Source organism: Pinus tabuliformis, chromosome 2_2 (assembly GCF_031772625.1).
Source record: "Pinus tabuliformis cultivar Carrire ecotype Pingquan chromosome 2_2, CPIR1, whole genome shotgun sequence".
In the NCBI taxonomy this organism is placed as follows: domain Eukaryota; kingdom Viridiplantae; phylum Streptophyta; class Pinopsida; order Pinales; family Pinaceae; genus Pinus; species Pinus tabuliformis.
In genome coordinates this window covers 1,172,688,221-1,172,705,208 of record NC_142300.1, presented here as the reverse complement: position 1 = coordinate 1,172,705,208, position 16,988 = coordinate 1,172,688,221, and the positions used below count along the sequence as shown (strand labels likewise).

Genomic DNA, 16,988 nt, shown 5'->3' with positions numbered 1-16,988 from the left:
TACCCTACTCCTTTCAAATTTATCATATAATTTTAAGAAATTAACACTTGTTATTAACTATTAAATAGACTTACTATATATTCTCCTTTGTTTGCACCCACCTTATATGTAAAAACATATAAATATTTTCAATACAACCAAATTAAAATCATATTTTTCCATTTAAAAATTATTAAATTGAAATTAAAAAAAATTACACCTAAGAAACTTAAACAACAACCATAAAATTATATTATTATTATTATAAATATTTTCTAACCTAACCAATAACCAAAAACATTATATAGTTACTTCTTTAGTGATGTGAAAATAAAAAAAATGTATTTATTGTTTTAATAACACCTAATAAACTTAAACAACAACCATAAAATTATATTATTATAAATATTTTCCAACCTAACCAAGAACCAAAAACATTATATAGCTACTTAACTAGTGATGTGAAAATAAAAAAGATGTATTTACTGTTTTTCACTATGAAATTAGCATTTTTGAAAAAAGGTAAAGCTTTACTTTTCTTTACAAAACCCCTCCCAACCCAAACTTCGTTTACTTTCTAGAACAAGAAGGAGGATCTGTTCGCTTTTCGCAGGGCGGGAGCGAAAATGAGATTGCAGAGATTTGCGAATTAGGGTTTCACCAGTAGCAGACACTCGAACCCCACGATTGGTTCTTCAGTCCATTGACGGTGCCAAGGTATGTTCCATTTTTAACTTCAATGGATTTCCACCCACACATTCAGTCTTCCACACAGAGAGGAGTACACGCATTTCAGGTTTCTGGTTCAAAATCCAGTGTGTTTTTAGCAGCCACTCTTGCATGTTTAGGTTTTAATCTCTGTGCTGCAATCTGTTACTGTTTGCAGGGATGGCGCTGGCATTTGATGAGTACGGGAGGCCATTTATCATATTAAAAGAGCAGGAGAAGAAGACCCGAATCAGAGGCTTAGATGCTCAGAAGGCCAACATTGCGGCCACCAGGTCTGTTGCGAGAATCCTCCGCACCTCACTCGGCCCCAAGGGAATGGACAAGATGCTCCAGAGCCCCGACGGCGATGTCACCATCAGTAAGCTTCTCTTCCATTTATTGAATCTCTATTTCTGGGTCGGTAAAACCCCTTAAAAATCTAAAAATCTGAAACTAAGTAGAATTTATTTTAAAAAACTTATGATTCGTAAGTAGCAGTTACTTTAAAAAATTTATAGGTTTTCCGAAAGGGGTAAATAAGCAAATACTCTGCGATCTGCTTACTCTTCCTCACAAACTGTGAGGCCCGCTGAGCTAGATGCTCTACATATGACGCTGACTGCCTACGAAAGCTCCCGAATGGGTGAATGCGTTGAGATGTCACTAACATTAAGAGATAGACACTTTCCAGGGATCTACTTGGCGTAGAGGTACTTTTGGAGGGCTTTTGGTTCTCTACCACTACCCTTATTCTGTTGCTCTCCGGGATGAGGTCCATGTCCCTTCTTTACCACATTAAACTTCTTGTAAGGAGTAACATTTTCCTTCTTACATGCATCCTAATGTCTTGCTTGCTTTGGTGGCCACTTTCCTTTAGTCTTGTCATTCCATTTCCAATCTTGCTTAGCCTTGGACTTACACTTCAATTGCTCATAACAGTGCTTCAACTTCCCAATGACTTCCTCCAACGACTGAGGCTCATCATTCTCAATCTGATATTGAATGTTAATGACAATCCACTGATAAATCTCTGAACCTTCATCTTCTCATCCTTGAGGTAAGGCACATACCTCAACAACTCCAAAAACTTAGTTGTGGACTCCTTGTCTATCATAGATCCCATATTCAACTCATATAACTCCTTGGCCTTACCGTCATAATATCTCTTTGACAAGTACTTCTTTTAGAAGAGTCTTTACACTCATGCCAACTCAACTCATCTATCCTAATGCCCTTGACATGCTTCACATCTTCCCACCAAATGTTTGTCTTTCCCTTGAGACTGAAAATAGCTATACTGGATTTCATGTTCTTTGTATAATCACACAACTCAAAGAATTTCTTCATCTGAAGCAACCATGCCTCTACATCCTTCAGTTTCTTCAACTCTCCATCAAATGTAGGAAGCTTGGCCTTTTTGAACTCATCTAGTAAGTATCTCCTCTCACTCCTCCTATAAGGATGATAACGATGATGACCATGATACCTATATGAACCAAAACTAGAATAGAACCCATAACCACTGCCTCTCCTGTTAGGTGTATCCGAGAACATACCATCTCTAACTATGTCATCCCTGTCCAACTTGTGCCCTCCATGAGACTTGTTACCATATGCCCCATTAGTCCTATTCTCTTGTCCATAACTAATCTTTGGTTGTCCCTGTCTCTGCAAACCTGATAAACTCTGAAGAATCACTGCATTGACCTATGTTTGCTTTTCTTTGTGCCCTAGCAAGTCTTTCTTGTGACTGTTGAATGATTCTGTCATTATTCGCCTTACAACTTATGATTTCTACCTTTAAACTTCTCGAGGTATCTGCTATGTCAGGAAAGTACTCATCTCTGTGTTGCTTATCTGATCTATAAGAAGAGTCATGTGAACTGTAATCCACCATTTTGTTTGTCATATTTGATCTTCTACTTCCTAGAAACATACCATGTCAAATAAACTAAATATAAACATAATCAACATACCTCAATGAAGTTTAGGGGAGGCTATCTCATCTGCAAAATCAATCAAGATTAGATGATACATATATATACATGATCATATCAATATGTCGACATCATGCACGATAATACTAACTGCATACAATGACCTCATGCACGATAACCATAACCATGGAAATGCATGCATAAAAACATACTTTTAGCCCATCCAGCCCCAGTATTTGAACCATGCTCTAAGACCAATCTGTAACACTCCACCCCACATTCACTGGGTTTTACAAGCCCTTTGGGTAAATGTGAATCAAAGTGCCACTATGACATGACCCAACCTCTGACCTTCAATTATGGAAGTGGGGCCGACAACTGAAAACTCACATACATTCCTCAAGGCTTACAAGATACTCAGGGATCAAAGAACCACCCGAAGTGACCAAACCTTGAGCTGAAGCTATTTTTCTCTTACTTAACATTCCAACCGCATGTATAAGCCTACAAGGGTGCAATTATGACCCTCCAACCACATGCACAACACTACCTCCATGTGGTTGCAACCTAAATCCTCCAGTTCAGAGGGTGTGGTCCTGAGATCTGAGCCAAATTTCCAGGCTAGCCTTTAGATCACTACCTAACACTGTTTGTAACTTCTTAGAATGATAAATGACATAATGACAAAGCCATTCATACAAAACTTGAACAAGAACTGACTCAGAACATGCCTAATCCATAACAAACATTTTGTCAAACACATGGCTAACATAAGAGTTACAGGTCATGAATGCATATATGATTGTAAGGGTTTGTGGTCCATCTGATAATCATTAAGAAGGTCTAATGCCCTCTCATATTAGTTGAAATAACACTTGTTAATCCATGCATTCATTAACCATTCATATACTTATCAAATCCTAAACAATTCATAGCTAGAGCACATTATAAATCCATGCTTATAACCAACAATAATCATAATAATAAGTAAAAGTTCTCATAGATTACAATAGGAAAACAACTCTTACTAACTTGTGCAAAAGCTGACTAAGTTAGGGACTTCCAAGTACCACCTGACCATATATTGGGCTGAACCAAACCTTTCTTTGAGCCAATCACCCCCGTGCCATATTCCAAGCATGAACATGGGACCTCAAGACATAAAAAACTAGGGCTTCTAAGAGATTAAACCACCTCAACCCTCAAGGCACCACAATCTCGCCAAAACCGGTCAAGAGATCACAAAGCCAAAACAAGCTTGGATGCCTTATAATTTCTTCACCATTACCTTGAGGAATTTTCCTGTCTCCACCTACCTGTCAAGGGCTTCTCGAAGAACACCATCTCCAGCCCCAACCCTTGGGAATTTTCTTGAGACCACCTCGTCGGGTTCCAAAACCTTCCAACAATCCAAAGCTCAACCAAGAAATGAATCCCATCACACCATGGCTATCCAGGAAATGGCAAGGAAAGACTGAAACCACTATTAAACTAGGCAAAACCCATGCCAATGACAACAAATGAACCAAATGAACAAATGCATGTACCATGCATTCACACCTTAGTTAGGAAATCACACATGCAACTTGTTCCCTGCAAAATCCTCTTGATAAAGCTGCTTGATCCAAACTTCCTTGCTTGTCCTTTGCTTTCCTTGTCCCTCCTTTGCCTTCATTTATCCAATGCTAGAGTGCTCCAAGATTTTTCTATATGTGCAAGAGTATGAGAGAATGAGAGAATAGAAGAGAGCTCCCACAACTGAACTAACAAAAACTGTGAATTGATCCTCAAAAGCCTTTTTATCATTGATGCCTCTATTTTCTTCATTTTCCTCTATTTTCTCTCAAATTTTCCTTCTCATACAAATGTGTGACCCCTCATCTCCCTTTTCTCTCATTTTCCTTTATTTTCATAAAAAAATGCCAATTAATGCACCTTGCCTTTGCTAATTTCCTTAGCCATAATAAACAAGTGATGCCCATTGTAGAGTTTTGCCCAACACTCAGCTTGGAACACATGTCACATGACCTTGGTCTTATTCTGCCTTTATTACCCTTTATTACATGAACTTTTAACCCAAGGCTATTACATTCACAACATGTTAGGGGGTAATTTTGGTAAGAGGTTAGTGCATCGTGACATAGTGTGTTAAATGATGATTATGTCAAAAGTCACAAGATAGGTGTTATTATTTTCATCCATAAATATGTCTATTTAAATGTCATGACAAATATTTATTTCGACATTATTTAAGGGGTTACAGTCGTAGAAGTCATTTTAAATAGGCTTTGTAATATGTAATGTCGAGACCATTGTTTGTAAAGTTTGCAGATTTAGTGGAGTGTTCAAGTAGAGAGATCTATTAAATGTTCTCTAAGTGGCAAAGCACCAAAAAAACCATTGTATGTAAAATTGACCGATTTAATGAAGTGTTCAAGTAGAAAGATCTATTAAATGTTCTCTAAGTGGCAAAACACCAAAAAAACTAGCGTAATGATTTTAGTTAATGCTAATTAGATCTAAAATTACGTGTCCCATAAACAACAAAGAGATAAAAGCTTTTGTTATGGAAAAGTTCCACAAGCATACTTGGGACAAGGAGTCAGGAAGAAAAAAAAATTACTATATTGAAGTGTTTAATCGCACTTATAGTCATCAACCAAAAGCATACATAAAGGCCAATATCTCTTAGAGAGCCAAAATTCTTATTGCATAGTTAAGGACTAATTCTCATAAACTCCATTGTGAAATAGGGCGCTGGAAAAGGCCAAAGGAAGTGTGGGAGGAAAGAGTATGCATTTTTTATTCTTTCGGAAAAGTGGAAACAAAAAAAATTTCATTTTAGAATGTGAGGCCTTCAAAGACAACAGGGAAAATTACGCAGATACGCTGGCAGCTAGCTCTTGGGATAATCTATTTAGTGAGGGGTTTGTCGAGAAGCTAGGAGCATATATTTTAAAGCTTCACAGAAAAAATACCCAATACATCAAGAAGATGAAGAAACAATCTGTCCCATAAACTATCTTTAACCTGTAGACGTTAAAATAATTTCTTTCTTTCTTTCTTCTTAACATTGATAATAAACTATAAATCACGTTTGTTACGAGATATTTAAACGAGTAAGAAGCATTCTACGATTTCTCCTACATATATAGAAAGGAAAAATAAAAATAAAATAGATTATAGGTATACAATATCCGTGAGAAAATATGTGTTTGACAAACCACCTAACTTGGACGAAGTATAACCACCATGCCGCCACATCACTGTGGACGCAATGATTAAATGGGAATGGCCGATCGCTAGGCATACAAGAAAGCAAACTTACCCCACTAGTAATATAGACGTTACCCCCATGAACAAAAGAAAAGTAGGAATGAAGGAAACAAGCATATCAACGGACAGAAATTTGGAAAATTAACAAACAAGCAAGCATTCATTAAACGGTCCCTCGGGCGAATATTTGAATTATTTTTCGCCAATTTATTTATTTTAGTCCTGGCAGCGTAAATTGCACGGGGTTTATCAATGCAGTGGCAGGAAAAAGCACGAAGCCAGGGTTTGAGATACGATGAAGAAAATTCCGATCCGGCCGATGGATTGAAGGTTTGAGTCCATGGGACTCTCAAATTTCTCATCTCACCGCAGCAGCCATCGCAGCTGCAATTGGACACAGAGCAATTCTCTTGGCTTAGGGTTTCCAGCTTTGTCTAGGTCTTCAATTCGGGACAGTTTGGTACCAAATCTAGGCGGAACCGGCATTTTTATATCCCGGATCGAGCTTCAGTGCCTTACCAGGCAGGCATGATCGAATTTCGGAGGGCATTTGCAGTAATTTGAGCTCACTTTCGATCAGTTTTATCCAAAGATTGTAGTTTTTAAGCTATGCAGACTCCAGGCGGTTCCGTTCCTCAGCCGGAGGCTATATTGGAATGGTTACAGCAGGAAATGGGGTACAGACCGCACGACCGATATTTATCTTCCAACAAACCCCTGCCATCGCCGGAAGATCTGAAGAAAATATGCAGGGGAAATATGTTACCCGTCTGGAATTTCCTACTGCAGAGAGTAAGGTCCGAGAAAACAGTGGAGAAAATTAAGAGAAACATTCTCGTGCACGGCAGCCCTAGCATCGCAGTCGGTCTGCAAGAAGGAGCCGAGGCAGCAGCAAAAAACTTAAATGTGAAGGAGGAGGAAGTTAAAGGCAAAAGCAGGAAGAGATATGACGGCAGAAGCAAAGGAAAGGTGGCCGAGGTTGCCAAATCTAAAGAGCCTCTGGAAAAAGGACACGCTTCTGAAGCCTATGAGACCCGAGAGAGGGCTCTGAGAGAACGAGATGCAGCTGAGAAAGAGGTAGAAAGACTACGCCACGTCCTTCAGCGGCAGAGGAAGGAATTGAAGGGACGGATGCTTGAAGCTTCCAGGGAAGAAGCTGAACGCAAAAGAATGCTTGATGAGAAATCAAATTACAGGTACAGATTTAAAATTTATTGCGTTGTTGATTCATTTTCTAAAATCAGACTAGGTTTCGTTACCTGGTTCTATGAGAACGTTATATTATTCAAGTTAGTTTCTTGGTTAAATTCTGTCGCTTCTGAAAAGCCTGTGTATCAAATTAGTTTTGTGGATCTTGCAGCTTGTTTACATTAAGCTATTCTGTTAAATATTAGGAATATCGTGGTTTCAAATATGCTAATTAATGCGATAGGTTCAGAAGGGGCTTGACACTGTGCTCTTTTTAAGCTCCTTAATGATAAATACGGAATAAACGAACTGATTATACCCGATCCCAGAGTTACTCATTATGCTCCAAAATTCCTGATGTAATATATCACAGGGAATGATCTATTACTCGTAAGGCAGTGTGTGGCTGAATTTCATTTTGTCAAACAGGAATAATTTCGTGCAATAACATTGAAATCAAGTTTAACTGGATAATATATACTGTGAAGAACATTAAGGAACTTCGCTCAAATTTTAAAATTATTTCTAAAGTTTTCATTGAAGTATCGCCTTTTGACTGTTATTTTTTCTTCTTCTTTTGTATTAGGCATAAGCAGGTAATGCTTGAAGCTTATGACCAGCGGTGTGAAGAAACATGCAAGATTTTTGCAGAATATCAGCGACGACTTCATCGTTATGTTGATCAAGCAAGGGATGCACAGCGAGTGAGGGTTGGCGGTGGGCAAGATGCAACTCCTGACATTCTGCGTGCCCGTAACGAGCAGGATACAGTTTATGCCACAATCAAGGGCAACAAGCCGGCGGATGGTCTCATTCTTATTGAAACAGCACAGGAAAGGAGCATTAGAAAGGCATGTGAATCACTTGCAGCTCATCTCATTGAAAGAATACGGAACAGTTTCCCGGCTTATGATGGGGGTGGTGTTCAGGGACATGCACATCTAGATGCTGAGAAGCTAGTTATTGATTTGGATGGGGAAATACCAAATGATGTGAAGGATCTTGCTCTAAATTTGCTCAGGAGTCCTCCACAATTACTACGTGCAATCACTACATATACAGCTCGAATTGTCAATCTGATAAACCGAGAGACGGAGAAAATTGATGTCAGGGCTGATGCTGAACGTCTGAGGTATTTGATTATTTCTTTGCCTTCTCCATTAGCTTTAATTTTGATTTACCAGCAATGCTATGAAGGCAGATATCTGTATTTCCATTATTTTATTATCACAATCTTGTTTTTGAAATAATAGCTGATCAATTGTCTGTTATTATATTTATAAAATGCCTTCCTTAAATTCAATAGAAGTATTGGAAGTGCCTCCAAAAGGCTGGCAACCATTAAACACAAGCACTTAGGTTTGGCTAAGCTGCCACAAGAGGTGAGGGGGGTACTGTTATGTCAAAGTCACCCAGGCCCTGTACCTGCCAACCGCTTATTTGTGTTTCCAGGGGAATTGAATCTTGGTGGGTGCTGACATGCTACTGTCTTCACTGCTGAACCACGGTCCAATGGACACCAATTGTTGATTATTACTTATATTAATATACTTTTTATTTTTTGGAAATATATTCTTGGTGTATTGGGGGTTTCTATGTGGTCACAATCACCCATGACCTGTACCTGGTCCCCACCACTTATTTTTTTCTCCAGGTGAATTAAACCTTGGCGGTTGTTGACATGCCACCGTCCTTACCAACGCACCATGTCCCTATTGACACCAATTGTATGCGGGGTATAATTTGGTTGCAGTAACACAGGACCTGTACCTGCCCACCACAAGTTATTTTTTCTCTAAGGGAATTGAATCTTTGTGGATTCTGACATGCCACCGTCTTCACCACTGAACCATGACCCTTATGACACCAATTGTCTCTTGCTACTTATATACTGTTTTTTTGGTTTGAAATATATACATTGCCCTCACAATAAGAACAATAATATGAATATTCAACATTTAGCTGTTCAAATTTATCTTGTAAATTCTTAATTGCTCATTCCTATCAGATTTACTTTGGCTAAATATCGTAAGTTAACACCCCATCTTTTGTGTCATATGAAGTTGAAGTTGAATCTTTAGAGTGACAATATTCTCCAAGCTTGTTTCTTTTGTTCAGCAAAATAGATTTCTAAGTTTATTGTTCTTTGTGTCACTGGCCCATAGTAAGGTTGCTTATTTAAATAATTTATTCAAATTATCATTTCTGTTATTAAACAAAAAATATCGTATAGCCCAGAATTGGGCCCACTGGAGTTCATTCCCCTGTTAGGTCAACATAAAATCTTTGTTGCATAGATCAATGGGCCATGCAACATTGTAACTTGGAAAGTAAACAACTGGGCTCCCAATGCCATTTAGTGGCCAGCCTTTCATGAAACAAACAACGCAACCTTGCAGGTAGTACATTCCCACAGTGCAAGTTGTTTATGAATAGCAAAAGGAAGCACTGCAAAACTGGTTTATGTAGACCTTCTGTGTTCATCCCTCCTGTCTATCTGTTTTATACAATTTGACAGCAGTATTAACTGATACTCACATGGGGACCAACATGAGAAGCCATAAAAATTCAAAATGATTAAGCACTGAGAGAACTCTTTCTGCTCATACAGACCTGTAAAATGTCATCAAGATTAGAAAGGGAATGGCATATATCAGGAAGATCATAGATCACAAATTTCACCCTAATCTACACTGTTTGTTGTTTCTGAAGTGAGGTTGTTTTGCTTTCCAGTGAGAAGATATACTTGAATTCTGAAAGGATATGTTATAATGCTGATACTACTTGTGACTGCACAGAGAGGCCCTGAGTCACTGAACAGCCACCATTCTTCTGTGGAAAACTGGCTTCTGTATGAAGGGGTGTTACCTGCAACAATGCCTATGGACAATCCTGCAGAAAAATGGGCTCTGCTTGAAAGGTGTGTGATCCCTTCAATATGCCAATCGCTGATGGTTATAATTTTGAAACATAACCCAGAGGAGAAAGAAAGGAAACTTCTTCCTAATTGCGCACAGGGCAGCCCTTTCATATTGATTAAGCCAGATGCAACTACAGTTCCATGGGAACAAGACCAAAGCCATCATCAAAACACAGTGTTCCATGACACTAGGAAATAGACCTTGAGTCAATCTGGTAAATGCATTATCTGTAACAGTAAGAATAGATGAATCGTATTCCTCAGTAACTGATATTCCTCACATCTAGAATTTTGCACCCCTTGGTATCCTTAGTGAGTCTTTTCCTTCTTTCCAGAATGGAATTTTGAGTGTAGGTGCTTTTGTGATTGTTTCATTGCCTTCTTGTATATTATTGGTCTCTCACGTGCATTCATGGACAGGCATAGCCCACTAGATATCTGAGAGTCTGAAACAGGCTTGACAATTCTCAAAGTTTTGTAAACTTTTCTTGTCATTTTAGTATCTAGAGTCTTGTCTGCTATGGTTTGGAACTTCTTGAAAAAAATGTTGGCATTGGGGGTACACATGCTAGTTTTACATTTTTACCCAATATGGTGGTGTGTAGGGTATCACAAGATAATGTTTTGTTGGAAACACATCAGGATGGTTTTCCTGCTATTGATGTGAATGACTACTTCTGTTAAGCATATTTTGCTCTATGCCATGTTGTAGGAGGATGCATACCTGGGATTGAGGAACACATCCTATGGTCTGAGGGATTTGTCCAAATTTTGGGGACATGTCTTTTGGCAACACATCATAGTTAAAATTAGGCTTAACAGCAATAGCCATTTGTATCAACAGCAGGAAAACCATCCTGTTCTATTGTCAACAAATTTTATCTCAAGATACACTTGGATTTGCCGAGTATTCATTGCAAGCAGGTTAAAGTTAAAACTAGCATTAGTACCCATTGCTAACATTTTTTTTCAAGAAGCTCCATACTTTATTTGCAACTCCTATATCCAGGATTCAGGATTTGTCGGGGGGGGGGGGAGGGGGGAGGTACAGAAATGTCCTGAACAGCTCGAGATGCTCCTTGGCTTGCTACCTGATGTCTGCATGATGTAAAATTTAAAGTTGGGGGACATCCCATGTTATGGTCATATGCATCTAATTTGTAAATTTCATTTTCCTTCACACCATGCATCTAATTTGTATTATGTATGAGAATTAACAAAGGAATGATGCTCTTTTTCCTCTTTTCCGCTTTCCACAATATTTGCTGTTTTTTTTGGTGAGTTTTCCATGTTCTAGATCCCACTTTGTTCCCACACACTCAAATTTTAGTTGCCTTGCCCTGTCACAATAATAATGCTTCAAATTCTTAGTTCTGGATTTGCTTATTCTTATTTTTAGATTTGCTTTAAACCGAATCTTTACCTGTAAATTGAGATGTAAACTTAGAGTTGTGTTTATAGATTCAGAAATAAAGTTGAGTTTTTGAAAAGTTCTCAAATGAGAGGCAAACGTTTTAGGCTAAGCACAACCATACCCTTTATTTTCCTCCCTTCCTATGGATTATAATTGATAATCTAATATTTTTTAACTTCATTTGATTCTCTGAAGTTGATTCCCTTCCTCCATTTTCATTAAAATCATCATGTTATAAGGCAAAAGGGCATACCTTTATATGAAATTTTGCCAGCAAAGAGTCCAAAATTAAATTTTGGAGAATTAAATTTTCATGCAACTAAGCAACATTGCTTTTTAGCAATTCTCTTGGTTCAACATTTTTTGACAATGGTCTTGGTTCAGTACTTTCTTACGAGCAGAGCCCTCTCCATTCCTTCAAGCAAGAGTGGTCTCCTTGGAAAAACAATAAATCTGACCATTTCAATTTTTTCATAATGTAATACCTTGTACCGGATATCTTTGGTTTATGCCTTCTAAAATCTTGGATACCTCATCAATTTTTCCCTTAGAGAAACACTGTTTTACAGAGTCAAAAAGTTAGTTTCACAACCTCTTCTAATTCTTTTGCCGTCTAATTGTAATGATTTTTCCGCTTCACTGGTCTGAAATAGAGCAGACATTACTTCTGTATACTTTAACATGTAAAGAGGATTTACAATCTATCACTTCTTCAAGAACTTTTTATGCCTCAATTTTTTTTCCTACCTTCCCAAGATGATGCATGCCATAGATAAAACTTGCATGACTTGGAACAACACGTTCCCTAAGCATTTTGTTCAGTATCTGGGCAGCGGCTTGAACTTTCTTTGATTTGCAGCAAGCTTTGATGAGTGAATAGTACAGAGCATATGTGGGTGAGAGACCCTTTCTAATCATTATCGCCAGTTGATTCACTGCCTCATCCACCATACCCAACTTGCATAGGCCTCCAATGAATGTCCTATAGCAAACTATATCAGGATTTAAATTTTTTCATCTCCATTAGATAGTTCCTTGCATGGTCCACTCTACCAGCGTTGCACAAAGCATTGATCAATGCATTCAAATGGATTGTCCACTCCGAGAAAGGATTGTCCCTGATTTTAATATATAGTGTGACAAACCGTATGTGACAGGCAGGTGGAAAACTTTTCTCGCAATTGACTAAGCGACGTCCTGCGAGCCAGACTTGAGACGGAAACCCTCGTCAGAAGTATATGCTTGGCTCTTTTCCAAACAAATGAAGAGTCAATGAGGTTTTGTGTAATCAATTCTGGTATCGTATTGGGTTATTGTTAGAAGCGATAATTGGATTCGGATTCTCATCGAGTGAGTTGTTCTGCTTTCTCAATTTGAGAGGGTTTGTTTGGAGGGAAAAATGAAAGAGGACATACAAGAATAGTGAGGGGAAAGATGCAGAGGAAGAGGATTGAGAAAATCGCCAGCAGGCAGGCTACATTTTCCAAACGTAGGTGGATTGCTGAAGAAAGCTTATGAGCTCTCAGTGCTCTGCACTGCAGAAGTTGAACTTGTGATTTTCTCCCTAGCAGGAAAGCTCTATGAACTGTTTTTTAGTGCAAATCCTACTATTTTGATTCTAATAATCATGGCTATGCAAACCTCATGAGATTCTTACTAATAAACCCGGTGGTGCAAGCCCTAGTAAGCTCGATGTTGAAAAACTTAGTGTAAAACCTCCAACAACAACATAATCAATACATGATGTCAAAAAAAATGGAGAAGCATCCAAGGTTCTTAAGCAATGATGTAATGAATGAGGTGGAGAAGCATCCAATGTTATTGAGCGATGGTTAGCTATAAGAGGAAACATGTAATGTCATCTTCCTTTCATTTTCATGGATATAACTTAATTTAACTTTCTTATGTAGAAAACATGGCTTATCTTAGGCTTAACCATGCATATAAAATACCACCTATCATCTTCATTGAAAAAAGAATGGTGTCTTTGTTCATAAATATCAGTGATTAATCGTAGGAATGGCTATTATTCTCTATCAAACAAAATAAAGGACTAAGTAATGAAGATCTTGGTCGACAACAAAACTTATGATTATTAACTTCACATTAAAATTCACTTCATCTCTGCCACCTCCAAGGAAATCTTTGTTATCCATCACCATATTGATGTTGTGACTTGGTCCTTGAAAAACATTCAGCATGTTTGATTCATGGAAACCTTCAAGTTAGACAGTATATGTCATGCTAACTTGCAAGAGATTGGTGTGAGGTACATTGAGGCTTGCAGGGCCTACCCTGCAGTTTGCCCTCATGAAAGCATAGAAGTAGATTATAACCAGTTTCTTAGGAAACCATGAATCCTTTCTAGCCTTGACATCTCTGTGACCAACAAGATATACAACTCCTGATAATTCAGAACACTTCCATAGTTCCAAATGTACATCACAAGAAGGAAGTAGGTGGCAAAAACCATTTATCCAACCATTTTCCCCCACTTTCATCAAAACTGCAGAAAAATAAATTAGCTCAGTTGATCCAAATAGAACAGGAAATCCAATCGCAAGGAATATATTTTTTGCCCATATAAGAACCATGACAAGAGTCACTAGGCTTGTAGTCACCATAATCATCTCTACCTTTGCAATGCCATATGCATTTGATATCTCGATCGTGCTCTTAAAACAATCACATACCAAGACACACATTATCATTAGAACCCAGTTGATGACAAGAATGTAGATCTGACCCATGAACCGTCAGGATGTGTGAATTATTTTCAATCTGGGAAAGCATCCTAGGGCCATGGAAATTTTAATAGATGAAATTGTTGCTGAGATCATTGCCTGGCTTGCAATCATGGCAACAACACTAGCTATCACGAACACTGGCCAGAATAAACCATTTGGAATTGAAGCAGAGAATACGTTCTCCACCACAGAGGGATGCTTCATAAGATATGCAACTTGATCCATGTAAGCCAATAGTAGGCATGGGAATACTACACATGTGAAGGCTATCTGGATGGATCTTACTGAGAAGTGACCCAAATCAGCAAACATAGCTTCAGCTCCTATTATGCATAACACACAACCTCCTAGGGACATCCATGCTTTGATAGTGTTCCTTTTGAACAAGTAATAGATATAAACAGGATTGAATGCCCTTAAAATTGTCATGTCATGTTAAATAATATTGTAAAGTAAAATAGAACCAATAGAGAAAAACCATATCATGAGTGCCAGAGAAAATGTCATGCCTACTTTGCTTGTACCAAACTGTTTTATGCTGAACAAGATCACCAGGAATATGATTGAGACAATGACCATTGTTTTCAACTTTAGTATTTTGTCAAATATTAAGAAATGCGAAACATAATATATATGTTAAAGAAGAAACATATTATATATCTTCAAGGAGAAACATATAATGGTAATGCAAAGTTTTAAAAGGTATGTGATCCTTAGGCTTATTGGAGAGTATATAAAAAATTTCACACCTTTTTATGAGATATGGGAGGAAAACATGTTAAAGATTTTTAATAAATATAAAATTTCCAAAATGATGCTAGTTACGTGTGATTCTTTTTTCATTGTTTGTGATTATGAAAAATGAAACTCAATGTTTTTTCATTAGTGCACATGTATTTCATTATATAATTGCATATAGAAAAATCATTCTAGAGCCGATAACAATAAAAGTGAAGAATTTATAGTCCAACGTTATATTTAAGGGAGATGTTTGAGGATGACTTTTGAATTTTGTTTTTCATTTTAAGACATTTGGAGCAAATATTAGGAAGGACTTTGAGAAAGGATTGTCCTTGATTTTCGAAAATGGAGTTGTTCCTTTCCAACCATATGCCCCAAGTGACCATCAAAGGGAGAGCTCATATGTTTTTTGGATGTTTTCTTTATAGCCATTTTTTTACACATATCCATAGAGTCCCCATGCCATTGATGTGAATTACTTGTTCGGTTTTTTTTAACCAAAATTTTTAACCAAACAAGAAAAATTAAAAAAATGCCTCAAGATCAAAGACTGAAACAAAGACCTATTGACATACCTTTTAAAGTATGGAAAGAACTTGTAAAATCATATGAGAAGTTGGATGCACAAAGAAAAGCTGGCAATGAGAGCATTCAGGTATTGAATTTTTCATTAAACATTATTTAGAATGTATTAATAATTATAAGTATCTTAGACATGTATTTGTGTGAAAATAAATTGAATTGGTTTATGTTTAAGGACAAGGCATCCAAGGCGAGGTTAACCAAGACAAAAGTCACTCATTGTAGTGGCCAGAAAGGTTTAAAAGCACTGATAACAACCTTTGTAAGTATATTAAACATGTGATATTTTTTTAATAAATTTTGTACTAGAAGAAAGTCATTGTTATCTAATTTCTCCCTATTTACTGATTGATAGGAACTAAAATATGGAAGACCTCCAAATCATTTGGAAAAGGAGGTGCTGCAGCAAAAGAGATGGGTTGAATTTGTTGTTTGGATGGACTCTATGGTATGTAATCTTAGTTGGATTTCCAATATACTTTTAAACCATACTTTCATTCTATTTTTTAGTACTATTAGATATTATATCTTACCTCATTTTATGGTTAACATTGTATAACAAAAACATGCATTGTGTTATGTAATTAATACTAACATGTAATATTGATTTTTTTTTTGTCAGAATGCTATAAGTAATGATTGCCAAGACGATGATCCAAATTATGTTCAACATATATCAGGAGATGATGAGGATGATGGTGGTGAAGGAGGAGATGATGATGATAGTTGCGGTGTTGGTGATGATGTGGATCAGAGTAATGAGGATGGTCAAGATGATCATGAGGATGATCTTGGTGGTGGTAGCTAGGCATGCACATGCATTGTTTTTTATGAAGAAATTATTGTGTAGAATGACATTGTTATGTTTAGATGGGTGTTGTGAATTTACTCTATATCAATGAGACATTTTGATTTTGTAATCATACGATGAGTTTGATTTATGTATGTTGTTAATTTATCGTAGAATAACGATATTCATGAAATATTTTGATTTGTTAATCATATTTGAATTTTACTTGTTTTGATTAAAAATAATACTGATTTTATTAGTATTATGTTGCTATTTTATACATGTTTTGAAAATTGTTAATGACACATTGTTATTTTTTTGGATGGATGTTGTCAATTTCTCTTAAATTTCTTTACAAATGATTTTGAATTGTGATATCTGCTTTAATGATATTTAGAAACTATCATATATTTCACTATGAATCTATAAAGGGGGTCATATATGTAAAGAAAAATATACTTTATATAAGAAGTCAAATGCGGATGTAACCATGGATGCAAAATTGAAAGTAAAATTGGATGTTAAACTAGGAATTAATACAAAATGCGAACAATTGACATACAAAGTGTTTTAAATTAGAAGTGAAAAATTGTGCAATAGTTGACACAAAGAAGGGAACAAAACATGGCATACAAAAGGATATCAAATTGGGCAAAAACAAGGACACATAAATGGGCACCAAATTAGATGCAAAAAAAGACAACAA

At 37.0% G+C, this 16,988-nt stretch overlaps 2 protein-coding genes across 4 annotated transcripts; both read left to right on the top strand.

Moving 5' to 3' along the window:
* Positions 1-867: 867 nt before the first annotated feature.
* Positions 868-6,464, top strand: LOC149197637 (uncharacterized). Its single transcript, XM_089408755.1, has 3 exons — positions 868-1,104; positions 6,159-6,230; positions 6,339-6,464. Exons 1-3 carry the CDS (start codon positions 868-870, stop codon positions 6,462-6,464), a joined length of 435 nt encoding a protein of 144 aa, XP_089264881.1.
* Positions 6,005-16,168, top strand: LOC149197636 (AUGMIN subunit 5-like). Of its 3 annotated transcripts, XM_089405906.1 has the most exons (5): positions 6,006-7,096; positions 7,675-8,220; positions 9,887-10,008; positions 15,668-15,754; positions 15,848-15,903. In XM_089405906.1, the coding sequence occupies exons 1-3, from the start codon at positions 6,510-6,512 to the stop codon at positions 9,903-9,905; spliced, it is 1,152 nt and encodes a 383-aa protein (XP_089262032.1). In that variant the 5' UTR covers positions 6,006-6,509; the 3' UTR covers positions 9,906-10,008; positions 15,668-15,754; positions 15,848-15,903. The 3 variants fall into 3 exon arrangements, with proteins under 3 accessions (XP_089262033.1, XP_089262032.1, XP_089262031.1); XM_089405907.1 differs by lacking the exons at positions 9,887-10,008; positions 15,668-15,754 and adding an exon at positions 16,115-16,168 and having other exon boundaries at positions 6,005-7,096; positions 15,848-15,940; XM_089405905.1 differs by lacking the exon at positions 9,887-10,008 and having other exon boundaries at positions 6,007-7,096.
* Positions 16,169-16,988: the final 820 nt, after the last annotated feature.